At 38.2% G+C, this 25,968-nt stretch overlaps 2 protein-coding genes across 9 annotated transcripts in view; one reads left to right on the forward strand and one right to left on the reverse strand.

The window, feature by feature from the left end:
* dclk1a (doublecortin-like kinase 1a) overlaps window positions 1–2,301 on the forward strand; it is a 48,947-nt gene extending 46,646 nt beyond the window's left edge. For 5 of the 7 annotated variants that reach the window (XM_079599592.1, XM_079599593.1, XM_079599595.1 and 2 more), the window contains one exon: window positions 864–2,062. In XM_079599592.1, the coding sequence (XP_079455718.1) occupies window positions 864–1,139 (276 nt within the window). In that variant the 3' untranslated portion in view covers window positions 1,140–2,062. Of the gene's footprint in view, window positions 1–863 lie in introns of all 7 variants that reach the window. The other 2 variants (XM_079599594.1, XM_079599598.1) reach the window with 1 other exon arrangement.
* Window positions 2,302–3,778: 1,477 nt separating this feature from the next.
* Window positions 3,779–25,968, reverse strand: part of nbeaa (neurobeachin a) — a 43,837-nt gene continuing 21,647 nt past the window's right edge. Inside the window, exons 19-46 of one of the 2 annotated variants that reach the window (XM_079600754.1) lie at window positions 23,888–24,042; window positions 23,391–23,517; window positions 22,729–22,848; window positions 21,112–21,239; window positions 18,807–18,868; window positions 17,420–17,484; window positions 17,095–17,203; window positions 16,826–16,992; window positions 16,566–16,690; window positions 15,446–15,592; window positions 14,370–14,506; window positions 14,056–14,173; window positions 13,854–13,956; window positions 13,570–13,685; window positions 13,311–13,423; window positions 12,371–12,511; window positions 12,137–12,256; window positions 11,900–12,052; window positions 11,510–11,677; window positions 10,392–10,481; window positions 9,627–9,819; window positions 9,467–9,538; window positions 8,769–8,924; window positions 8,502–8,672; window positions 7,659–7,760; window positions 5,942–6,138; window positions 5,701–5,852; window positions 3,779–5,557 (exon numbers count right to left, since the gene is read on the reverse strand). In XM_079600754.1, the coding sequence (XP_079456880.1) occupies window positions 5,467–5,557; window positions 5,701–5,852; window positions 5,942–6,138; window positions 7,659–7,760; window positions 8,502–8,672; window positions 8,769–8,924; window positions 9,467–9,538; window positions 9,627–9,819; window positions 10,392–10,481; window positions 11,510–11,677; window positions 11,900–12,052; window positions 12,137–12,256; window positions 12,371–12,511; window positions 13,311–13,423; window positions 13,570–13,685; window positions 13,854–13,956; window positions 14,056–14,173; window positions 14,370–14,506; window positions 15,446–15,592; window positions 16,566–16,690; window positions 16,826–16,992; window positions 17,095–17,203; window positions 17,420–17,484; window positions 18,807–18,868; window positions 21,112–21,239; window positions 22,729–22,848; window positions 23,391–23,517; window positions 23,888–24,042 (3,598 nt within the window). In that variant the 3' untranslated portion in view covers window positions 3,779–5,466. Of the gene's footprint in view, window positions 5,558–5,700; window positions 5,853–5,941; window positions 6,139–7,658; window positions 7,761–8,501; window positions 8,673–8,768; window positions 8,925–9,466; window positions 9,539–9,626; window positions 9,820–10,391; window positions 10,482–11,509; window positions 11,678–11,899; window positions 12,053–12,136; window positions 12,257–12,370; window positions 12,512–13,310; window positions 13,424–13,569; window positions 13,686–13,853; window positions 13,957–14,055; window positions 14,174–14,369; window positions 14,507–15,445; window positions 15,593–16,565; window positions 16,691–16,825; window positions 16,993–17,094; window positions 17,204–17,419; window positions 17,485–18,806; window positions 18,869–21,105; window positions 21,240–22,728; window positions 22,849–23,390; window positions 23,518–23,887; window positions 24,043–25,968 lie in introns of both variants that reach the window. The other variant, XM_079600753.1, reaches the window with a different exon arrangement.

A 25,968-nucleotide genomic window follows, 5' to 3' on the forward strand; every position in this document is an offset into this window, starting at 1 on the left:
TAATGTTGATTTTGTTAGTAGAAATTCACTGTTAATATATTTATGTATGTATTAATATTACATGTACTCTACTGTTCACAAGTTTAGGGACGATAAGATTTTTATTTGAAATTTATATTTTTATATTTAGCAAGGATACATTCAATTTAAATTTTACTCTATTGTTGGAATCTCTTCCAAACATGTATGAACAAAAGATTTCAGTAATCTGTTAAAAAATTCTGCTTTTTTAGAATAAATTACATTTTAAAATATATCAAAACAGTTCTTTTAAATTGTAATAATATTTCACAATATTACTGTATTTTTAAACATTTAAACAGTCTTACTGACACCAGCCTTTTGAACGATAGTGTATTTACATTTAATTTGTTATTATTATTTAGAATTTTTTAAAATAAATATATTTTTTAAATAATTTTAATTAAAGGGATAGTTCAACCACCACTTTTTTCACCCTCATATTATTCCAATGTATATATAATGTCGACAGACATAACGTCCAATGTCCAAACTTTGACAACCATCCACTGTCTTTAAGTTTAGACTTTCTGTCTAAGATCTTTAGGCCTGGTTTCACAGACAGGACTTATATTAAGTCTTAGTTCAATTAGGACATTTAAGTTAGTTATATAAACGTGCCCTGGGGAAAAAAACATTACTGGTGTTCATATTTAGACAAATCAACGGCATTGACATGTTTTAAGACATGTCAGTAGAAGTTTCTTTCAGTTAAAACAGCTCAAACATGCATTTTAGTCTGGGACTAGCTTACGCCTTGTCTGTGAAACCGGGAGTAAGTGTTTTAACTGACGAACATAATGCAAATAATTAAGACTAAAGTTCCCCATTTCCTCCATCAGACCACCGCTCTTGATAAGGAGAGGCAGATTCTCAGACGAGGACGCCACCCGAATGTGAGCGCAGCTCCCTGGACCACCCAGCCGACCTGTAGCCTCCACATCCCAGCCTTTACGCCTCGTCTGCACCTCGACCCCACGTCCCAGCCGGCCCTCCTCCCCAGTCCATGTCCCTCTCCCGCCACGACCACCTCCTCCACCTCCACCACCACGCCCGAGTCTGAAGACTTTTCCGCCTGCTCCACGGAGACTGTCCGCTCCCTCTTCTCCCCTTTCTAGCGTTGAAAGGAAAGAGAGCGAGTGGAAAGGGCACTAAAAGAGAAGAAAGGTTTATGAGGATTCGGAACGCGGCCGAGTGGACCGATGAACTGAACTGAACTGAACCATTTTGTAATCTGATCACATAAAGGTGCAGGGAACATGATGACCGTCAAGAAGGGTTTCTTGTTTATTTATGGTCATTATAATAACCTTTTCATTCATTTATACATATTGAAAACATATTCTTTTTTATTCAAGTTAAATAATGTCCTCTTTTTCTGTTGAAGCACCTTAGAAACGTGATGTTTTTATTGGTCCGGTATTGTTCATATGCTCCAGAAGGAAACCGTAAGGACACTGTAACTGATTAGCTATTGGCATTCCTGGTAATTAGTATCCCGTGTTCCCAAAAACCTTTGGAAGCAGACTGAAAATGATTTGAATTGCCGATACCTGGACTTCCTTCCCTTAGTGGTTACAGTACTTGACGCACAGCACTTGTTCATACGTGAGATGGGGACCTTGTTTTGTAATCAGTGTAAATAATATAATTTCAATTATTTTGATATTGACAATATATTTATTTATCTTATCTAGACAATGTAAGTCACATTTAACCATTTTTGCAGTTTTTAAGTATATGGAACATAAGCACAAATGCATTGTGGGAAAGACATAAGCAACATTCCTTGATACAGGGTCTGCTCTTGGAAATACAAATGCCGGTTCGTTCTGATTAATTCCATTTCATTGATGCAGGACATTCATTCAGTGGTGCTGTGTAATGAGAAGTCGGATTAGGGTTGAGTGTTCCTGAAGTGCTGTAAGAGGTGTTCTAGTAACTCATAGCCCTGCTTACGGTGTCAGTGTATTCTTTCATTAGTGCATGGAATACATTATAATTTGAGACATTATCTTATTAAAAAATACATTTTAACCTCATTTTGTTGTTGTGTATTGATACTGTTTGACCCTGTCTATCCATTTATTACTTTATTTCACGGTGACCTCCAGCCCTGCGTCACCTCACCACTAGGGGACAGTAGAATCCGCCAGGTTCAGAAATAAAATAAAGTAATATGAGGATACATTCTCCCTATCCACTGTCATTTGTAAAAACATTTTTTGTTTTAAGCGCCAGAGCGGCCATTTGTAAATAAAATGTGTCTGACTTTCAGACTCATCCGCTTCCAATTATTTTTAGCTTTACAAAAAAGTTTTTTTTATACCATATTATTTTAATGTATTGTCGTAACTGTGAAGTTTACAAACTGGTTTGTAGAGCAAATAACATTACTGTTTCTACACTTTGTTTTTCTTTAATTATTCAAGAACTTAGTCTCTGTAATTATTAAATTATATCTGGATTGGTAATTTCCCTGATAGCACACGTACATCACGGAGACGTCTATTTGATGTGTGTGTGTTTACATCTGCAAGACTTATTTTTAGAGTGTTTGCTCATCTGCAATATATCTATAGGACGTTTCCTGTCAGATGTCAAATAGACACTTAGAAAAGATGTTTATGATTTAAAATGCATGTAAAAACGACATCTCAAAAACGTCTATAGGTGTTAGTAAACAGCAGATGCTTTCCAGATAAAGTGATATTTAACAGACATCTTGCAGACGTACATCCAATTGTTTCTGATATGTTTGACTGTAGGCTATGCTGCAAGACATAACATGCACATCTGCATTGACTAAAGTTCAGCACTGTTTTGTACTGAAGTATGAAGTAGCAAGAGTTTTCAAAAACGCATCAGATCTACATGAATCATTATCACACAAATAACATTTTAAATTCTCTCTAATGTAAACCTAATGCCTATTCACAAACAAACCACAGTTGTTGTGTTTTTGAGCGAGAGATATTTGGAATGAACTGATAACGTCAATCGCTTTGCCCTCTCAGGCAACAACAGCGTTACATATTTTTACTGACAGACTTACGATGAAAAAAATAAAAAATAATATAGGCCTATATATTATTTCTGTTTTTTTTTCACTTGGACATTGCTGTTCTCGTGCATTGTTTTACATTTCCCCTGTCTTTTTATGTTCTGCGCACCAGAACGTTTCCCTCCGCTGTTCAATTTGGTCACGTGACTGTAATTTAATTTCATACAAATAATTGTAAAGTCAAAGGCCGAGCAGTTGGTATGTAAGCCTACCCACTTGATAATAAAATATATTTTGAACTAATTTAAAATACTAAACAAATGAAAAATAAAAATATTTCCTCATTTTTTTTTTAACAATGAGGAACGTTATTTATAACGTTTTATTGAAGATGATTTCGGCAAAATGTTTCTGTTCCCTTTTTGCAAGCCTCAGAAACATGCTTGATTGTAAACGATTAAACAATCAAATATATTTGACCAAATCAATATCTTTCAATATATTTTAAATTCGCTAAAACTCTTGAACGCATGACGTCTGCATAAAGCGGATCAATCAAACAAAACAAACTGTAATCGATATTATTAGCTACTAAATGCCATTAAAGATAAACCATCTGTGCATGTGTACAGTATGTATTCTTTGCGGAAATGTTTTCCATTTTTTACAAAAAACAAAACAAAAACAAGAGTATGTGACCACTGAATTCATGACAAATGTTTTTAAAGAAAAAAAATACGAATACCTCAAAAAGATGTTTTGGCTTGTTTTATTGTAAATACGACAAAAAGGAAACAATTTTATTTTACAGTTATTGATCTATATATTGGCATGAATTAATATTTAAACATTTTAAGAGACACCTGTGAGATTCTGGCTTATTCAAGTTGCAGCAAATGCATGAAACAGCAGGTGGGGACTGAATTTAAAAATTACATCTGAATCAATCAAATAAATCATCCACTATTTACTTCCTGCCAATAAACTATTCCTCTCCTCTCCACAAATGATGCAGACAAATAAAATAAAGTAATACATTAAAATGATAAGCAATCATCATGATCAGATACATCTTGCAAAATAAATTAACAAAAGATATTTAGCAAATGTACAAATCAAATCAAATATACAGTACTGACCACTCACCTACACTGAGACAGACCTGCATGTTATTTATGCGCCTCCGTCTCATCTATATTCACATCCAATGGCCAATGCCAAGGCAGATCAACAAATTCTTTGCATAATTTGTTCATTTTTTCATTTATGAATTCCATTTAAGCTTCCAGCTGACTAGTGATTGCACCTTTGTAGTAAAACGACTATATTTCAGTATCATAGTGTTGCTGATTGAAAAAATATCCTTCTCACTCTTTTCTCACACTTTTTAGGAGGGGGATGAAAAAAAAAAAAGTCTCAGTATGCGTGTGTGCGGATTTCAAATATCTTAATCCACGTATTAAACTGCGTTTCTGCAGTCACTCTTGGCTACAAGGATATTGCTTACTGTGGCTGTGGTTGTACAACGTAATCACATATGATTATAATATTAATTATTTAAATACAACAAACATCAATGCACAAATTATACAATGGAGAATGGGCCTAAATATGGTAGTAAACAAACAAAAAAATCCTAACACGTCGATAAATGATGGGATGTTACCGGTGCAAAGTGTCTGATACAAAAACTTCAACATTAATATTTTTTTTTCTCTCATAAATAATGAAACGTGTGAGTGAGGGAGGGTTTCTTTTTCTTTTTTTGTTGCTTTTTTTCTCCTCTTTATTTTCTTTTTTATGGCCCGCTTACATGCCTGGCTTTCCTAACCATCACAATATTTACATATATGACAAAACAATTACCAAATATACAAAGAGGAAAGAGAAGCTTGTTTCCCGTCAGATCAGTTCACTTCCTCCCTGTGAATCGGCAGGCCTTCGTCAACCTTTCGTTGGAACTACACAATATCTTACAGCAAGTCATTAATAAATTAAAGGTGATGGGATCTTCCGTAATGGAGAAGTATGATTTTTATCCCCTTGCAGTGAAGAACTGCGCCGTTGCAGTTCGTATTTACAAAGATTAAGTTCACCGTCGCGTCTTAATCTCGCCCCAGGACCCCTCCCTCCCTCAACCCTCCCGAAAAATCTCAAAGCCTCTTCTGCTGGGAACTGCGCTACAGTCCATCCAGTCCTGCCGTCCTCCCGGCTACGATCCTGTACGATGATCTTTGCAGACAAAAGGACTTTAGGCAACTCATCATAGTATGTGGGGAGTGAAGGACAACCCTAAAGGTCTAAGTAACGTTAGAGATATGTCTTGTGTTTTCATCTGGGTTTGACTCCACCCGGAACTTACAGGGACACACCATCAACTGTCTAGCAGGATATGAACTGGACCCTTCTCCCTGCTTCATCTTCATCTTCCTGTCTCCGTCTCAGTATCTGTTCTGATGTTCGTAGTGCCATCGATTGAAATCAATGTTAAACGCCACAATGCTGCCCGACGCCATCCCAGTGATCAAAGTCCTGCAAATATATATATGAAATACATTCATTCAAATTATACATTTCCATAACATACATAAGTAAATATATTATGAGCGTTATGTATATAATAAAAGCACTATATAGTACAAATGACCTAATCCCCATAGTTGAGGTATGCTTACCTCTGGTCATGGGACAGGTCCATAGCCCTGATGCCTGCATCACATCCGGGGTAAATATACAGCTGCTTAAAGTCACAGGCCTGCCAGACTTCAACAACACCGTTATCACCTCCTGTTACCAAGTTCTGACCGTCACTGCTCAACAGAATGGCCTGAGGGGAAATAAAAGTGAAATAAATATGGAGACTGTTTCATGTGAACGTGTATTTGTTTCTGTTCAAACGTGCATGTCTCCTCTTACGCGTGTGGAGTCGTTGATCTCCATCTGGGCCAGGAGTTTTCCATTAATGCTGAAGTTACAGAAGTGTCCTCTCTCATAGTAGATGATACAGTGGCCCTCACTGGACACGGAGATCAGACGGGGCTGGAGGCAGTTCTCGGGGCCCTCAAGGGCCCGCAGTAAATCTCCTGTGATGGTGTGCACCAAACACGGCCCCTCTGTAAAACAGGACAACATCAAGAACAGATCAATTCTGTCATTAGACCGCAAACACAGACATTTAAATAATTGAGAAATAAGAAAATAATAATCGTTTAAAAAAATCGTAAATAACAATCTTTAACTCTTTCCCTGCCAGCGTTTTTGGTCATTTTCACAAGTTTCATGGCCCCCAGAATATTTTGTTGTATGAATGTCTGAACATGCAATACATCAAAAGAAAGAACAGACCCTCTGATTTAGAAAAAAATAAATAAAGTTTTATTCTAGCTTAATGCATTCTTTTTTTTATCAACACTTGAATGTGGGTACGTTTCAAAATAAATGTAATATTTTAAAGCTGCAGTCCGTCGTTTTTCCTCTTTGTCGCCATCTCTGTTAGAAATCTGCAATTGCAGTTATTCGCGGAATTATTAACTGTGCGTGGGTAGTAAATCGGCATGAAACAGCGCGGATGAACACAATGTATTGAGGCTGCCGCGTCGCTGTGGATACTGTACTGTCATCATCAGCAATCTCAGAGTATACTTTTTGAAAGTGTCAACATTAGAATTTTCATCGGAAAATGTCATCTGAACAAGTAAGTAACATTCACTTTTGTTCTGACCAAATTCGGGGGGTGGGGGGAAGCATTGCAGTAGCTATATCATGCTGATTAAATCTAACGATTGCTTATATCACGTCAAAACGTGAAAAATATATATTTTCTGTAGCCACTCTGAAGTCCGAAGTCTTTGGGTTTTACAACTGGTGAATCTCCAGTTGTCACTGGTGATTGTCGCTTTAAACTTTCGGGATCCACCATACCAAGTGCTAAGCTAAATCTCCTCCATCATCCACACACGCTAGCCGGGGACTCCTTCTCTATGTGTAGCCTACAGAAGTGACGTAATGACGCAAAGACAAGCTCGAAATTCCCGCGGAAATCCACCAGTACCACTGGGATTAAAATCATTATTACAAGCTTACCGTTTTGAATCGAGGTAAGGCAAGCAGATCGTTTTGAACACTGGCTGGTTAAGTTTTTTTTCAAAAATGTATTTTTTTATATTTTTAAACCCAAAAAAGTGCCGGACTGCAGCTTTAAGCAAAAAAAAAAAATATATATATATTTTTTTTTGTCAAAGACAAAGATTGAGTCTATTAACACCCCCAAAAGCTTCACAGTCCTATAGCTAGTCCTGGGTCGACATCTCATTCGGTAACATTAGGCAATTTTAAATAATATGCTGTTTAATGTTGATGATGCCATTATTTTACATACAGTATGCATATGATTACATATGCGATCGCTTGTTTCTGCATCTTCCTCACACGTGTTTTGATCAGGAGATTCAGAACTCTATCAGAAGTTGCATAATTGCGCCCCCTACCGTATAATAGTGAAAACAAGGAAAGTCGGTAAATTCCGTCAATGAGAGGATGAATTTATATATGAATTCTCTTGCAAACCAATACTAGTCTGAAAATAGCTCATTTCAGATATGCTATTATTCAGACTGCTTCATCTCCCACTGACCTTTGGCCCCACTGATGACAAGTCCCAGTTCAGCACACACTGACACACACACCACCTCATGGTCATGGCCTGTCAGAACCGCTCTGGGTGCTGGATAATCACCTACAATACAACACACGGTCAGGTTCTGGGATCGGAAAAATCTACTCCATTAACAGCCACATTACTAAAATTCATGAACTAAAAAAAACAAAAAGAAGGTATGCAAGTGGGCAACAAAAAAGGAATAAAGAGAGAAAATGCTACAAACAGAAATGTTTGTTATTATATTTAGAAAGAAATATATATGTTGTTTAATCTCAATACAAGTCAAATATTAAATGTATGTGAAATCATATACACTACCAACCAAAAATTTGGGGTATGTAAGATTTTTTATTAAAATAAATTAATACTTCTATTCAGCAAGGAAGAATTAAATTGATCAAAAGTGTCAGTAAAGCCATTTATAATGTTACAAAAAATTTAAACTTCAAATATTTGCTTTCCATACATCAAATAATCTTGAGAAAATACATAATGGTTTATATAAAAATATTAAGCAGTACAAGAGTTTTCAAAATGTATAATAATATAAGACATATCTCTTGAGCAGCGAATCATCATATCAGAATGATTTCTGAAGGATCATGTGACACACTGAAGAATAATGATGCAAAACATTCAGCTTTGCCTTCACAGGAATAAATTACATTTAAAATAATATGAAAATAAAGCTATTTTACAATAATACTGTTACTCTAATGTATTTGTGATCAAATGCAGCTTGGTGAGCATGGAGTTGTGTTAATCAAAGCAATGCTCGCGTGCACAGGCTCAGCTGGTTAAAAGCATTGTGCTCACTGTTGTTGGGATTGTCTCCGATGATGTGGTGTCGTCCGCTCCAGTACCACAGCAGAAGGGTCGCGTCTCGTGAGCCGGAGACGATGTAGCAATCGCCCCCAATGTAGGACTCGGATCGCGCAAGACAAGTCACCACATCCCAGTGGCCAAACACGATCTGAGTGAGCTTCCCTGAACGAAGAGTGACCAGGTCAGCGCGTATACATCACATGATCATTGTAGTAAAGAGTGAAAGTATTTTATATGTGCTAGCAAAGACACACGCACCTGTCTCGGTGGAGTAAACACGGAAACTCTTGTCCCAGAAACCACACGCCAGGATGTAGCGGTTGTCAGCTGTCACCACAAAGCAGTGCGTGTTGATCTGGATGCTCTGATCCACCAAATCTGTGATCTGCCTTTTAGTAATGCCAGAGTTATTGGCTGGGGAAGAAAACAGACTACGTGTGAATATTTAGAGTTTAAAAAAAAGTCCCTTTCAAGGAAAGTCTGTTCACTCGGCAGCCATATTTGCAACACCTCCAGGCTGCTATTTCAGGCATCCAAGACCAAGTCCTATCCGTTTGAATGGGGAAATCATAAAAACTGCTTGGCACACTCACATTTAAATTACATATTTCAAATCAGCAACAAAGTCTGACACGAACTGTCCCATAAATGTTGTTTCTTATGCTAAAAAAGCATATATTTCACATAATTTCAGGCATATATGCAACTGGAGCTTCTACCGGCAGCTGGAATGACCCAATCACTTTACCAATTGGTGATTGGTTCTTTCACTTAGAAGGCGGGACTTATTCCACCATATTGAGTGTTGCACTTTCTCCCATTCGTAAGTAATATGAGTGTAGCGTCTTTAGTTTAAAGACACAAGCTTTATCTGTCTATCACCTGAAGGAATTTCACAACTGTCCCTAGTGATGTAAAGAGTAAAAACGCATGGACACCTAGCTGGAGAAACTCACCAATCAGAGAGTCCATCTCAATAGGGAGGTGATGAGCCTGTTCTAAAGAATATCCCGGAGCACCTCTGAGACCTGGACAAAACATACCATTAATCTTGTGAAAAAACTCGCACCGAACAATAATAAAGACCCTCAGACGAAGTGTTATGTTGCGACTCACCGACTGTGTTGTGCCAGCGGTTGACGGCGAACAGCCGGCTGCATGTGACCGTGACCGCAGCGGGAATGCTGAGGTGAGGCAGCGTGTTGGCCGCCACGTGCGTGACGGGAGAGTTGGAGGGGAATTTTAGCACCATGATTACATCTTGCTGCATCTGGTCCTTGAACATCAGAGGACTCTGAGGAAGGAAACACTGATGAGCAGAAGAGAGAAAGAGGAGCAGGAAGAGGAAGGGAGGAAGAAGAGGACAAATAGGGAAGTAAAAGGAGAGAGGAAGGGACAGGGAATTAGAAAGGTAAATTACAACGGAGCAAACGAGGTGAAAAGCACAAGGCAGGATTCTGGGTAAGGATATAGTTCAGGATCAGTTTTGGGTTGGTTTGGACTGTCAGGAAGGGGAGGAGTTTGGGTGATGTGTATAACATCCAAACCCTAGGCAGCCTCGCTAGGTGTAAAACCAGGTGTGATGATGTGATAAATCTATGATAATCTGAATTTAATGTACAACCTGCCAGTGATTTTGTTGCTTCGTGGTAGCATTTCGTATTTATGAGGTCATACAAATTTGGCGCATCGCAACTACTGAAGACAGTGTAATACTGATCTACATAAAAGGTATGCAATAAAGACAAATCATGATGAAATATGTAATAAATTAAAAACAAGAGACGATATTGATCTATTTAAAAGAGATCTAATATAGATCATTGATAAAAGAGATGTAATATAGATCTCAATAAAAGAGCTGTTTTAAAAAAGTCTCACCAGGTGCATGGCGGAGCTGCGTGGAGGATGAGGCTCTATTAGCAGCTGTGATGGAGCCTGTCCAAACGACTGAATCTGAGCCTCCGTGGACTGCAGAGACACAAAACAAGCTGTTATAGCTTTAGTCGACACACATCTGAACTGCCTCACATCAGACAGACATGCAAACGCATGTCACGTTTACAAATGAAATACATATTCACTCATTTTGGACGGAGGAGAGAAGGATATTGACAGGGGACACTATTAAAGACTGGTTAAAAAAATCTTGATCATCAATGTTCTATCGGTTGTAATATCAGGTCTACTGATGAATAACAACAGCACTGCACTATTGTGTGGTAAACAGGAAACAATTTATTAATTATTAGACTTTTTGAGATGTTAAAAAAAAATAAGATTATCACCATTAAGCATTTTGTCAATAATTAATTTTAATGATTGAATGATTGAAGCATTTTAAGATGAATTATTATTATTTAATCTGTAATATTTAGTGCTGTCAAATCGATTAATCGCAATTAATTACATCTAAGATAATTTTTTTTTTAATATAATATATATGTGTGTGTGTATATATTATTATATCTATATATATTATATACATGTCTGTGTGTGTATATACATATACACACACACACACAAATATATACATATATAAATATGTGTGTATATAGAGTATACAAACACACACAGAAACATATAATATATATATATAAATATAATAATACATAAAGACACAAATATGATGTAATCACGATTAATCTATTTGACAGCACGAGTAATATTCAATGTTATTATAAAATGTAGTTTTATTTATTTATTTTGTTTTATTTCTTTTTTACAATTTTTACTAAAATAAAAGTCAGTTTTGCATTTCATTCAGCATACATGATTGAAACACTAAAATGTTAAAATAAAATAAAACGTGAATAAAATAAATAATAAATCTGCATTGGGAAAATCACTATCTTTTCAGAAAAAACACAATACTGGTCAATGTCTAATAGAAACCCATCAAAACCAGCTTAATGTGATTCACACCCCTAGAACAAGTTCATATATCAACAGCCTCCGTTGAATCAATGCTCACTGACCTCTGAGACGAGGGGTCTTACCTCTCTGAGCTGAGGGTCTGTGATGGTGTCCAAGTTCACGGAGCCCTCGTAAGACAAGTAATGGAAAACGTTGAGAGCCCTTATGGCCTCCGGTCCTTTCTGCTTGTAGCCGAAGATGAGATCGATCCACTGGTGCAACTGACAGGACACAAATTCACTCTCCAGCGCCTGACATGGCAGAGGACAACGGGGTTAATACGAGGAACAATCAGGGCTTCAAAAAGAAATTACTAGCCTTGTAAAGGCTTCATGAGGTTCAAAGTTTATCTAGAGCGGCTCCATTCAGGGAACTGGCCTCATCTGACTTTAATTGTTGACGCATTTGAGAAAATCAAAGGTTTTCTCTGAACAAAGGTGCTTAGATGCACGCATAATCTTTCCATCCCTCACCATTCTGTTGATGCGAACGAAATCCTCGGGTTTTTTGGCCCAGACTGGTAGTTCCACGTCACACACGGCTGTCCTGTCCTCTCTCAGCCCCAGGTCATATTCGCTGCTGTTCACAAACATCTCAGGGAGGTAGTAGAACTCAGGGATCAATTCCTGTCGTACAAACAAACATGTTGACTTCACAGCACAGAAACACAGTGCTCAGTTACAGATTTTACCTCACAAACTCTAGCTCACCCGAACGTCAGACGTGTCCCTCTGGCAACTTCGCCAAGAGCGTGCGATGCCAGAAAACGTCCGGTCAGGATGGTCGAACTTGTTGTCATTACAATTCAAGAAAAATGTGGTGAAGGGTTCCTGTGAGATTGAGAAAGTGGGTTAGGGTTTCATAAAGAGCTTTTCGTTAAAACAATCAAGATTTTGAAGGTACGAGAGACAACACAATGAAAATGGACTACAGTGAGGACTCACTATCCTGAGGAGCCAGAAGAGAGTGGACGCCGCGGTGGAGTAGAGTGATGCGTAATGATGGGGCAGAGTCCCGTCGTCCTCCCACGTCTCATAGCGCTCGGCATAGAACACGGCTCGCTTTGGATTCAGAGCTCCGATTGGCTACATTAACAGGAAAGAGAGAACGGAATTCTGTTATTATACTAACCAAATGACTAATATATACAGTACAGGTGAAACTCAAAAATTTGATGTTTTAAAAAATCTTCTCGACTTTTGAACAGTATTGTATATATATATATAATAAAATAAAATAAAAATAAAATATACCTATTTTTAATAGAGTCTTTCTGCCCCCCTCCCCACACACACAGAGACAGGGGGGGGGGGGCTGTCTGTGTGTGTGCCCTCCCTCCCCTCCCCTCCCCTCCCCACACAGGGGGGGGCTGTCTGTGTGTGTGCCCTCCCCTCCCCACACAGACACACACAGGGGGGGCTGTCTGTGTGTGTGCCCTCCCCTCCCCTCCCCTCCCCACACAGACAGACAGACAGACAGACAGACAGACAGACAGACAGACAGACAGACAGACAGACAGACAGACAGACAGACAGACAGACAGACAGACAGACAGACAGACGCACGCACGCACGCACGCACGCACGCACGCACGCACGCACGCACGCACGCACACACCCCCTGCCACGCCCGGGTACCAGCTTCAGCCCGGTTCTGACCCGTGTGCAAACTTTCAAGAGTTTTTGAGCACGTTAAGAGACCCAAAAGTGCCCGAATAGTCGTAAGAAAAATAATAATAATAATAATCCTAAGAAAAACAATAGGGCCTTCGCCCTTTCAGGGCTTGGGCTCTAAAAACAAACGGGGATTTTTAAACATTTTGTTATGATTCATACTAAATTCTAGGTGATTTGTGTAGCTTTAAATTAGACAGGAGTGGCACACCTTTGAGAGATCCCGGAAATTCCCCGGCAAGGTGAGATCCAGGTCCTCTGACTCATAGTTAGTCAGGACCCAAGGGAAGACAGGATACTGGTTCAGATCATTATAGGTCCTCCCTGCAAACAAACAACAACCGGGTATGCTGTGTGAGAGCAGGTAACTTGTATATCACTATTAGTTTGATTATATTGCTTGTAGTGATGAAACTATTAATTGCAATCGTAGGAAATGTAATTGTGCAGAAAAGAAAACACAATCGTACCTGCAATAGTGTTGAGGAACATGAGATACTCAAAATTTGAAATTTCCCTTCGCTGCCATCTTTGAGTCATATTAGACGATTTAAAGAGCTGTCTTGGCGTCGCCAGAGAGATCCGTCTATGGGAGAAACAGCAAAATAACAAGGACGATCAATTAGCATTGGCACATTTACTATTCATTTACACTTCAATGTTTAGTCAAATAAGAACCACTCCTCAACTGAACTGATAACTCATATTGCACAGCCAGTTTCAATTTTTAAAAAGACAACATCAAAGACCTTACCTTGCCTGAGGGAGACCATAGCTGGTGCCAACGCCGACCCGGGGTAAACTGTACACTACCTTCTTTACTGTGGCTTGATCTGGGAAGTTGAACATGACGGATGCTGTGGAGATGATATGATGAAAAAGAAAAAACAGTGTTATTTGCAAACCTTGAATTAAACATCAATTTGACTTTCCTGTTTGGCATGTTGACGTCTTACTCCTGTTGGCCATGAAGACCTCTAATCCAGTGTTTTGGAGAAGGTAGCGTCTGGAAAAAACTGCTCTGATCTCACTGAACATCCATTTCCCATGCAGACCCTCGGTATACCCCAACACCTGACAAACACAAACAAACAAAGGAACTGCAGTTAGCAAAGAAGCAACATATGATCCTGAAATTCTGACTAGATAATTATTCATGTCAACTGATAAAATCTTCAATAATTCTGTGTAAAATTAAAAATTTAATCTCCAATGTGAGCCCCAAAAATAAGGCTATAACTCATAGGGTGACATTGGCAGTGGCACATACCTTTGCATCAATCTTTTTGAAAGTTGGATCATCCTCGTCCACCTCAAAATAGATCTCTGTTGTGGTGATTGACAACGTCCCTCTAGCAACAATCACGGGAGCAACGAGCTGGGCCGGCGTGCTCAAAACCACCGGACCTGAAAGAAACCACGCCACACAATGAGAAATTCTACATTTAAAAACCCTGAGTCCTGGATTAGTGATTATGGTTAGATTTCCAGACCAGTTCTTTCAAGACCAGCAAAGTTTTTACATCTAAACCAGTTTGATGCCGTAAAAACATCCTCTAGTTTTAAAAAGAGTCTTTCACCATTAATGGTCTTTAAAAATGTGCATTTTAATGGTGCCATCAGCTGATTTCGGTTATCAATATGTATTTTCCTACAGCTTAGTGATTTATAGCTCAGGTGAAAATCTGAGATCAACATGATCAGAGACATTCGAATTTTACCCCACATTTTTCACATTGAGATGAAAAGACCTCTTTGATCCAACTGACTAAGAAAGTATTCAGTAAAAAAAGAAAAATCAAAGGGAAAAACAAGCTTTTTCGTTTAATTAAATAATGATTAAATTGCCATAATATGTTAAATACAGTCAACGGTTCATTAGGATAATGAATAAGTGGCTACTTTGATAAGCGTTAATTGGTTAATTTAGTGATTCAGACATTCAATGTCAAAATCAGATGTAGCACTTAAGCTCATAATCACACTCTTGTGCGGATTCAGTTGAGATCTGCATCAAAAGGCGGAGGGGCTGGAGCTTGTTCTGGGCTGAAACATTAATTAGCAGACTCGTTTACTGAAAGACCAAACTTGCCTCTTGAGATAAACACCCTCGGACGAAAAGCCACTGGGAATAAAGTACAGTTGAATACATTAGCACATGCATCAACAATGCATCAAAGAACCAGCACACTAATGGTTTCCACATAAACAGCTGGAGCGGCGCTGTTGGTGCAGGCTGGTCTTTAAGACTCATGCGTTTAGCAGTGCTATGGCACCCTTACTGTAGGATTTGAGGAGGCAGCTTGTGAGTAACAGCCTATTGAGTGCAGCAGCGACGCTGAATACCTGCAAGGTTGTCGATCTCTTTCTCCTGCAGCAGACTGACGGCATCATCATCTCCTTCCAACATCAGCTCCGTCTCTGGGTTCTGACTGACCACCGAATGATTGCGGAACGACTTCTTGGACGTCATGCCTTCTTCTTCCTCAGGGCCTGTCCATACAAAAGAAATGTATATGTGACATGTCGCACTGGTATATTTGTGGCAAGAGCCAACAATACATTGTGTGGGTCAAAATTATTGATTTTTCTTTTATGCCAAAAATCATTCAGATTTTAAGTAAAGATAATGTTCCAGGAAGATATTTTGTAAATTTCCTACTGTAAATATATAAAAATAATTATTTTTGTGAGTGGATGAATCACAATCGCGAACATAAATGGACAACTTAAAGGCGATTTTCTCAATGTTTAGATTTTTTTTTCACCCTCAGTTTCCAGATTTTTAAATAGTTGTATCCCTGCCAAAAATCTTGATTTAAAAAAATGTACCCTTATGACTGGTTTTGTGGTCCAGGGTCACATATATATAACATTTTATCTTTTTTATATATATATATATATATTTTTTTTTTTTTTTACATATTGTTCACAACTTTTAAAAGAATGCACAGAAAAATTTATATTTAACAAAAGTTGAAAAATAATGAATAATATTAATTATAATAAACTAAATAGATAAAAATGTGTGTGTGTGTGTATATATATATATATATATATATATATACTGTGTCACACTATTTGTTTTAATATGTACATATCACAACTATGACAAAAATTTACTAATTAGTTTGTTACAAATCACAAAAAACAAACTGTATTATAACTATAATAATAAAAATAATATAGGTAAATAAGTGTACAAATTACAGCAATATAATGTTGAGTAAAAACATCATCATGCTATTTAATTGTATAATGCTTATTTTTTTACATACATTTTTCGTTTAATAAATCTATGATAATATCAGACATAGAGTTAAAACATATTACAAAACAATTTTTTGTCAAGAATGTGAATGTTTTATTAAAATAATCACACATAACTGATCTATGATCATCGGAGAAGAGACATATTTGGACATTGTAAATTCAATTGAGGGGTTAAGGATGTGTTGTGGCTGACCGTATTCCTCCAGAGATTTGAGAGCCACGTCCGGGTGGGTGGAGCCAAAGGCATTGCGTACGAATCTCCGCCTCCTGCGCAAGTCATCCTCCCAGTAGTCCAAACGCCAGAAATCATGCAGCTGACTGAGGTGGTAAAGAGAGAGAGAGAGAGAGAGAGAGAGAGAGAGAAGAAGAAGAGGCGATGAATGGCCAGAAAGCAAGAGGGAGAAACAGAAATTCCAGAAGTAAAGGTTAACAGGAAACTGTGAGATTGTGAACCTCTGTGACATGGTTCCCCACGCTCCATGTTTATTGGTCAGAATATTGAGGATCTTCTGTTTCAGCTGGTTTGCAGTCACGTGATCTCTGTGCTTGGCGGCACTGATCAGGTGATCACACATCTTCTCCTCTTCCCTCCTGTCTGCAGCGTACTGGGCACAGTTGGACTATTGAGGAAGAGCAAAGGAAATGAGTCCCTTTTAAACTTCATGTATGATAAGCTATTAACCATGAACCCGTGGCACAGTGATCCACATAGACTGACTGACCTCAAACTCGGCATGTTTGTGAACATCTTCTGCTCTCTGCCTGTTGAGGATAAACTCAGCCTCATTGGCGACACGGACAATGTGATCCTTCATGGCGTGACACAGAAGCCTGAAACAAAAAACACTTGAAATATTTAAATGGCACTGATAGCCTTCATTCTAACAGCATAAACCAAATATGAATACTCTTATTTTTGTATAATTTTGCATAATGAGCATCTCCTTCCAATATATTGCACCAGATCTCACAGAAACCCACATGGAAGAAGTGTACATTGTTTTTGGTATGAAATGTGACTTTAAAATTCCTTTAAAAAACACTTACCGCCCCTCATTAATAAGTTCAATGAACGCAAGTCCTGCGTTTTTCTGTATTGAGTTCTGCCATTCCTGAAACACCACAAAATAACCATTATGGAGCTAAATAAAAAATGATTGTGCTAAAAGCAAAAACGCATTCCTGAAATTCTAAATATGCAACGAGCAAATTGCTCAAATTCTACTGATTTATGCATATTTTTATGATAATAAAGACATTTTTTGTGTCTATTTTCAGAGTGGATGATATAGGCGCCTGGTGTGGTTGCTGAAGAGACGTACTGATGATCTTTCCTGATTGGCTCTTTGCCACATAAGAGAGTGATTATTGAGAAAGAGAGGCAGAATGCACTTAGCATCAGCTGCGGATGCTTCTAGAAGGACACGCCACAGTCAGCTCCCATTACCTTCTGCTTCCTGCCAATCAATATTTAGGGTACAGTTTCATCCCCTGAGCCACTAATGGAGGGCCTGGAGCTTCAGTAATACTATATGTGCTGATGGAGTGATGACGGGAAATAGAGGAGAGGGAGGGGAGAGGAGGATGAGAGGGCATCAAACATTGCATGGGCCACTGCTACACCCTAAACCTCCAACTTTGAAGGCAGAGGAAGCCTGCTGAGATGCTGCAGTCAGAAACCTAGATCTTTTAGGAGAGTTCAGAGGTTCAGTGGGGTTCCTAGTATTAGAAACTAACATCCAGATGTAGCTGTATGATCATTTTGTTTTGAAATGTTCGATTAGTGGTAAGAAAAGTGACATTTCTCCTCATGTAGATCGATGGCAAGTATGGACCGCAGTGGATTTTCATGGAGTGTTTTAAAGGTAAGTGAAAATTCTTCACTTCTAAACACTGTAACAACAGGAATGCTTTTAGATTCTTAACACTTGAAGTTTAGAGATGTAATTGGAAGCTAAAGAAGCATTCCTGTAGCTCAGACAGTAAAGCATAGTGTTAGTAAAGGTCTTGGGTTCGATTCCAAGGGAATGCATGAACTGCTAAATTGTACAAACTGAATGCAATGTTAGTTGTTTTGGACCTCCTGGATGCACAAATGTAAGCTAATGGGTCTGGTTTAAAAGTATGCAGTGATATCCGCGCTGACTTCAGCACACTGTAGGGTGGGTCTGAAATCGGATCCTGTTTCGGTCCAGCTTAGACTAGCTTCAAAAGAGGCTCATGAGAATGTTGCAGCACTGTGACCCTTTCCAAGATTTTGAGCTGTTTAAATGTAGTTTATTTGATTTGAAATTTGAATGTAACCTGTGCTGTATTAATCATGTAGTGGTGGTAGAAAATAGTGAAAGTTAGTGGCTCTTTGGTGGACTTAAGTCTGAAGAATAAAAGGAAGTATAAATGGAATGATAGGAGAGAATAAAGAGAGAAATCTCACCTGTGAGCACAACAGCATGACAAGCTCCACTACCGATGTGCTGGACTTCATACAAACTAAACCTGTAGCAGTGCATTGACAAAACAGATTTTAGCATGCATATGTCACATAAGAGATGTGAATAAATCTCAGTGGGTTCCAAAAGAAAGACCAAATGTGCAAAAATCATTTGTCTAAAATCCTAAAGGTGTTAGTTAGTGTGTTTCTAGGTTTAAATTGAATTTTAAATCCCAGGTATTCAGTGCAGACCTTTGAACCCCACTGTACATGTGTGTAACATAAAATGACACTATTAAGTGATACATCTGATATTTTTTTCTAATTAACACATAGTTCTGCTTTAATTAGACGACAAAAACAGACAAACATTAAACTGTGAGGAGGTCAAGACAAGGTGAGAGCACAGACATTAAAGCCTGACAGGACAACAGCGAGGGCAGGGAGGGAGAGGATTCAATAAAGAGGGAGGAGAGGAGAGGAGAGGAGAGGAGAGGAGAGGAGAGGAGAGGAGAGGAGAGGAGAGGAGAGGAGAGGAGAGGAGAGGAGAGAGGAGAGGAGAGGAGAGGAGAGGAGAGGAGAGGAGAGGAGAGGAGAGGAGAGGAGAGGAGAGGAGAGGAGAGGAGGACAAAAGACAGCGGTGGAACAAGAAGCAAAAGTCAATCACTCTAGATCTGGATTTTCAAATTTAGGGCTTCCGTTGATTTCAGACGAAATGAAGAAAGGGCGTCCTCTCAGGACTCAACAGTAAAGATGGCCTGATGGACCAGGCCTGGAGTGAGTCCAAAAGTTGTCTATTTGACAGAATTAGCACCTGACATACTGGGGCAGCTATTATTGCAAATTAAAAACAATTATTTGTTTATATGCGTTTTTTTTGTTGCATATTTTGCTATAAAGAAAATGCCTAATGAAAAATATAAATATATAATTTTCTGACACATAAAATGTTGCGTAAAAAAAGAAAAAGGAAAAATTAAAATTCAAACGAATTTAATTCAACTGAAAAATGTTTGAATTTCTGGTTGAAAAAAGGTTGAACCGCAACTTTCTGCATAAATATTTAGCATGGTGGAGTTAATTATATATAATTGTTCACACTTTACAATTAGGTCCCCTTTGTTACTGTTAGTTAATGCAACTTTCATGAACTAACAATGAGCAATACATTTGTTCCTGTATTTATTAACATTAGTTAATTTTTTAGTTTGATCCATGTAAACTCGTATTGTAATAAATAAGGTAATTTAAGGTTTTTCTGGTACGTCTAACAGTAGTTCTTAGGTACAGAAACTCAATTTAAGTATTCATATGTAAAATAACACTGCATATAATCTTCACTGTACAAATTAAATAAAGTTTAATCCTTATTATAGTTTTGAAAACGTATTAATAGACTGTCACTTTAAGATTAATGCATGGATCCAATATAATGATACACGCGCATTCTTTCACTTGTTCACTTGGATACTCGCAAAGGCGGGAATTTTGAGATAAATGTGTGAATTTGACCGTTTAAATGCAGGGAGACGAGTTCATTTTATTATTTGCACGCTGTCTGAGACGCGCATGAGTTCGCTTTCGCTTGAATGCTTAAATTGACAAGGCTTGAAAACGCGTGCAAATGATAAACTTTTGTGACCATAAAGCACTGGCACGATCGCAACAATGACAGTTCAACTGTCCAGAACGTCTTTCACGATGAAAGGCACTGTATCCGCCATGTTAAGCACTGAATGGGTCCCACTGTAATATCGTGCAAGGTAAATAAGAGGATGACGTCTAGTGGAGAAGACTAGTAATAAGATTAACGTCAATGTTCAATGTTTGCAGAAATACATAAGGAAAAAATATAGATTTGTGGCTTTTTTGAGAATCGATAACGAATTGACCACATAAAACCCCCCCCCCCCCGAGAAATCTGAAAAAAAAATGGTTTGCCCAGCCCTAATGTTGAAATTAATATGAACTAAGATAAATAATTGCATACGTTTTTTATTGTTTACTAATATTAACAAATGGACTTTATTGTACAGTGTTAGAATATAATTTGTATTACGCATTATTTAAAACACTTCCTCAATGTTGGATTCAGCATCCAATTCAGTGTGTTAAGGTCTAGTAAGTCTACATTTTGAACATGCTTTGATCCTAAGCAGTTCTGTTGTTCTCATACCTGCTCTGGGTCCATGCACTCGCACAATTGTGTGTGTATGAGGCAGCCAGTGGACACACACACAGCAGACAGTGAGGGACTCCACAGAGACACCAGGTAGAGAGGAAAAGGAGCACTATACAGCACCTGTACCTTCTATGAGCAACTCCTGCCCATGACTGCCCAACAGAGTCCGCGAAAGGAAGGGGGCGAAATCCACAAAGATCTCCCTCAGCAAGGGGGCCACCTTCTCTAGCGCACGCTCCAATTTAGTCGTGATACTGCGGGTGGGAAAAGAAAGACAGAAAGAGACACGAAAGAAGGTCCGATTAGCTCCAAAATACAGAGACCAGTTCAAAAATCACACTTCCTTTCAATTCCAGCTGGTTAGTATGTGACAAAGTTACTACTGGATTAAAGCCATCCTACAGAAATTCAACCACAGGGAGGCAGAGAGAGCAAATGCTTAACTTATCATCCCCCTGTTATATGCACACATCACCCATAAGTGCCACTGCGCTTAGCTACATGTACAAGCTGTGTCAACCTGCACTAGGACTACAACTGCAGCGCCAGGGATGCAAATGACACCAGGCTAGGGTGAGTGTGAAAGGTTTCATGAGAAAAAGAAATCAGAGATAAAGGTCTGAGGACAAACGAGGAATGACTTTATGAATGACAATGTCTACCGAAACGGTGAGCTAGCAGGGTTGATTCTGTCAAGTTTATTCGTAAATATGACTGCTCGTTTGAAGCATGTATGCTTTTTATGGATTATCAATGAACTTATGTCACATTAAATCCTCACCAGGTGTAATGCAGATACTTTTCAGTACACATACTGAAAATCAGAGCCAATCAGAGCATATTTAATGTTTATGCTGCATTCACATTATGCATGAGCTACAATACTATACCAGTTGATTGTAGTAAAAACTTTTCACTTCTTTGTTGAACCGGTCATGTAAAAACAACCAAAATGGCAGCAGCTGGTTCTCTTTCTAGGTCAACTATTTTTGTTGAATATTGCCATAGCAAATTATGTACGACTCAAAAGTAGAATCCCATATTATCATGTAATTACAGCAAATAATTATAATAATAATAAACGGAGCAATTCCAATAGGGTCCTCACACATATGTGAACGCAGCAAAAAACACAGAGAAGTGGACCAATGAGATTTCGCATTGGGCGGAGCTACCCAGCATAATGCAATGAAAATAGAAAGCAAGCAAAATGTTTAGTTGCACATTACAGTGTTGTTATTGCTGACTAAAACTAAAACTGAATAAAATTAAATAGTTTAAGTACTATAATTACTATAAAAAAAGCCAAAGGGAAACAAAAATAAATTAATAAAATGAAAAGAAAAGAAAAGCATATAAAAAATTACTAACACTTAAACTGCAAATAAAATGAAATCCGAAAAAAAATACAAAAACAACACGGGGCACATTATGGCTTGTTAAGGGTAAAAAAAAACATTCAAATCGAAGAGATTTAATTTTTTACGCTTGAAGCTTTATCGTGTCATACCTGGTTTGGACAGTGTAAATATGTACAACAAAGACAGAATCAAATCTAGCAGAACCGTTACGAATGAAAGCAGCAGCGGTGGTGTAGCTGGCCAGCTTGAAAACTCACATCCACCAGGAAAGAGAGAAAAAGAGGCAGAAAGAGATAGAGAGAGAGAGAGAGAAAAAAGACAGGAAGAAAGGAATGTAAAGCTGGTAAGCACTGGGTAAGGGGGCCAGTTCAAGCTTCCTTGCCTAAGAAACTGTCCTGCATCTCTGGGGGCTGTTTGGAATCCTGTCAGCGAACTAAAGGATTTGAGTTCAGGAGGCGTCAGCCTGGTTCGCAGTGGACACTGGTCCACTTCACAAAAGGCACTGCAATACAAATGGGCACAAACAGACAGTAATGACTGTACAGGCATTCACTGCAGCTCTTAGTCTATAGTGTGACGTAATCCCTGTGTGTTGATCTGTGCCAAATCGAAGGATGATTGAGCCCCAAAGCTTCCGTGTCATACATGCAAAGACACAAAAATGAGCTAAATCAATTCTGTTGCATTCAAATTAGAATAGATGAACCCATCCATATTTGGCAGGAAATAGACTTCAAGGTATCAGTACCTTAAAGTGCATCTTTAGAAACGCACAGAGACCTCAGTATGAGGGAATCTGTGGATGTGTGTGGTGGTTACAAAGATACACAGATAGATGTAGGGAAAGTGTAGAGAGGAGGCAAAAGGGAAAGATAGTAAAGGAAATAATGGATTATGGGAATCATAGGAGGAAGTATGGCTGCCAAAAAAAAGTGCAGGAAGTGAGGTCATAATGCATGATTTGGGGTTTTAAGCAACTGGATAAAGTGAGGGAGAGCACGGGGTGGAAGAGAAAAGGCTGAGTGTGTGTGTGTATGTGTGTACCTCATGTTTTCCACTGTATCTTCAGGCATGGGTGCAACGGTCTGCACCGCTGGGAGATTTTTACTTGTGGCACCGTTCACAAAGCTTGATGAAGAGGAGGATGAGGAAGAGGCAGAGTCAGTGGCACCTGTAAGACATAACGGACGAGGCGCATTAGGAAGGACTGATTAAGCACAAGGAAAGTTTACTGACTATCCTAAAAAAAAAATCCTTGGGATTCATTTGTATATAGTGCTACCAAACATGCCTAACTATATCAAATGTAGAAAACTCACTACAAATATAGAAAAATAGAATTTAAAATTATGAAAGTCCATGACATGACCAAATGGAAAAAACATCAACACATCACAAAAAGTAATATCACCGAATAACCACCCAAATTTAATGGTATACAGACATCACATGAACATATAACCCGACAAAATGTAACATATACACTCTCGTGTGACTAGTACGTCGTAAGATGATCTTAGGTAATATTCAGGAAGACTCGCCTGTTGTGTTGATCATGCTTTTAGGTGTTGCCGTGGCAGCAGCAAAGATATTGGGCGTACTTCCTGATGAGGGCACTCCACCGGTGGTGGGTGTACCTACTGTGTTCACAGCCAGGCTTCCTGGAGGGGGCTTCTTAACGGGCACCACCACACTCCTGTGAGTACACACACACACACACGTTGAGTTTCCATGTTTTACGGGGACTTCATATTGACATAATGATTTTTATACTGTACAAATTGTATATTCAATCCCCTAACCCTACCATCACAGAAACTTTCTGCACTTTCAAAAAACATCATATACCGATAATAAGATTTATACAGTAAGCCATTTTTCTCTTGGGGACCAAAAAATGTCCCCACAAGGTCAAAATCTTAAACAAATACTTGTTTTACACCCAAAATCAAACACTTGTGTATACACTACTGTTACAAGGTCTGCTAAGTAAGTCTCTTAAACTCACATGCATTTATTTTCTCAAAAATACAGTAAAAACAAAAACATTGAAATATTATTACAATTTAATAGTGATTTTTTTAGCATCATTACTTCAGTCTCTTCAGTGTCACATGATCCTTCATAAATCATTCTAATATGCTGATTTGGTGCATTTATTTAAAATAGAAATCTTTTGTAACTTTACAAATGTCTTTACTGTCACTTTTGATCAGTTTAATGCATCCTTGCAGAATAAACTTATTCATTTCAAGTGTATGCACCTTGTATACACTCAAATCTGTTTGATTGCTATCCGGATATTTGGTGGAGTCAAACCATTTCAGCCCATTCAGGGTGAAAAAAGGATTGTCTGATAATATATTCACCTGTCCTAATGAATTATTGATATTTAAGGAGCCTGTAAATGATGAACAGCATAATCTTATGTATAATTTATTCATCAGGTTCTCTTAATTGGGAAGAACAAAGAGGATCGATGTTCGAAGGGGCTTTAGTTTGTGCCGTAGAGTATCAGTGGATCCCACACACTAAGCCAGTCAGTCTCTTGAGCCCTGAGCACACTATTGCACAGAGCCACTGGCATTTCTGCGGACGCCTGTGCGGTAATGAGGAGCTAGACACAGAGAAACGGATTGCATTAATAATGAGAGGAACATCTTGTGCTTTCGTATGTGTAATTGAGGTGACGTTTTCATTTGTTCTCAAGACGTCTTGATGGACCACATGTGAGTGTTACCGCATTGATTTATGAGTGATTTAATGGTTCAATCGCTCTTTTCCAAAATGTAGTCGCTGCCTCCGTAGGAAGTATTTAAGGCACCGTAAGCACACTTTCATAGCAAAAGCTGTTTCAAAGGGCAGGTGGCCTAAAATATGTAATTTTGGTTAAAGTCCATGGCAGAATATATATGCTTCAAAGAGAAGTGAACCGAAAATGCATTGCAAACTGCTCAGAAAAAAACGAATCTAAGAAGGATGACAAAGTAAAAGAAATGTAAATATAAATATAACTAGGTATACATATATTTACAGAAAATTTTAAATTTTTGTACCCAATATCCGAGTGTGCTCATCCCATAAAGCATTGCTAATGATGTAATTCAATCATTCTGGGTTTTGGGTTTTTGTTACTTTATTATATATTATACTGTTTAGGTATGTAAAAAAAATTACATTTTAAAATATATGTATATTATCAATATTACTAAATGATATTTTAATATTATATTGTATATACATTTTTTAATTCTATTTATATAATTTATCTTAAAAACATTTTAAAATATATAAATTATTAATATTACTAAGTTATATCTTAATATTATATACAAAATGATGCTGGCTTTGCCAGAAAACTGTTGCTCAAAGTCCGTGCCGACTATTCTGGGCTCAACAACGACGACGCAAACTGTAAGTAATGTGTTTAAAACTTTAAACTACTTTTTAAATACGCCAAATCCGCAAATGTTCTGGCTGGGGGCGTTAATAATTGATGCACTGACGTTAGCCAATCATAACAGTGGGTGTTAACACTGAACTCTTAAAGGGGAAACACCCCCAAAACAGACTGTTTGAATCAGAGGATGAGAAACAGGGTGGGAAAAGGTCATAAATCACT

This window comes from Phoxinus phoxinus, assembly GCF_949152265.1.
Source record: "Phoxinus phoxinus genome assembly, chromosome: 23".
In the NCBI taxonomy this organism is placed as follows: domain Eukaryota; kingdom Metazoa; phylum Chordata; class Actinopteri; order Cypriniformes; family Leuciscidae; genus Phoxinus; species Phoxinus phoxinus.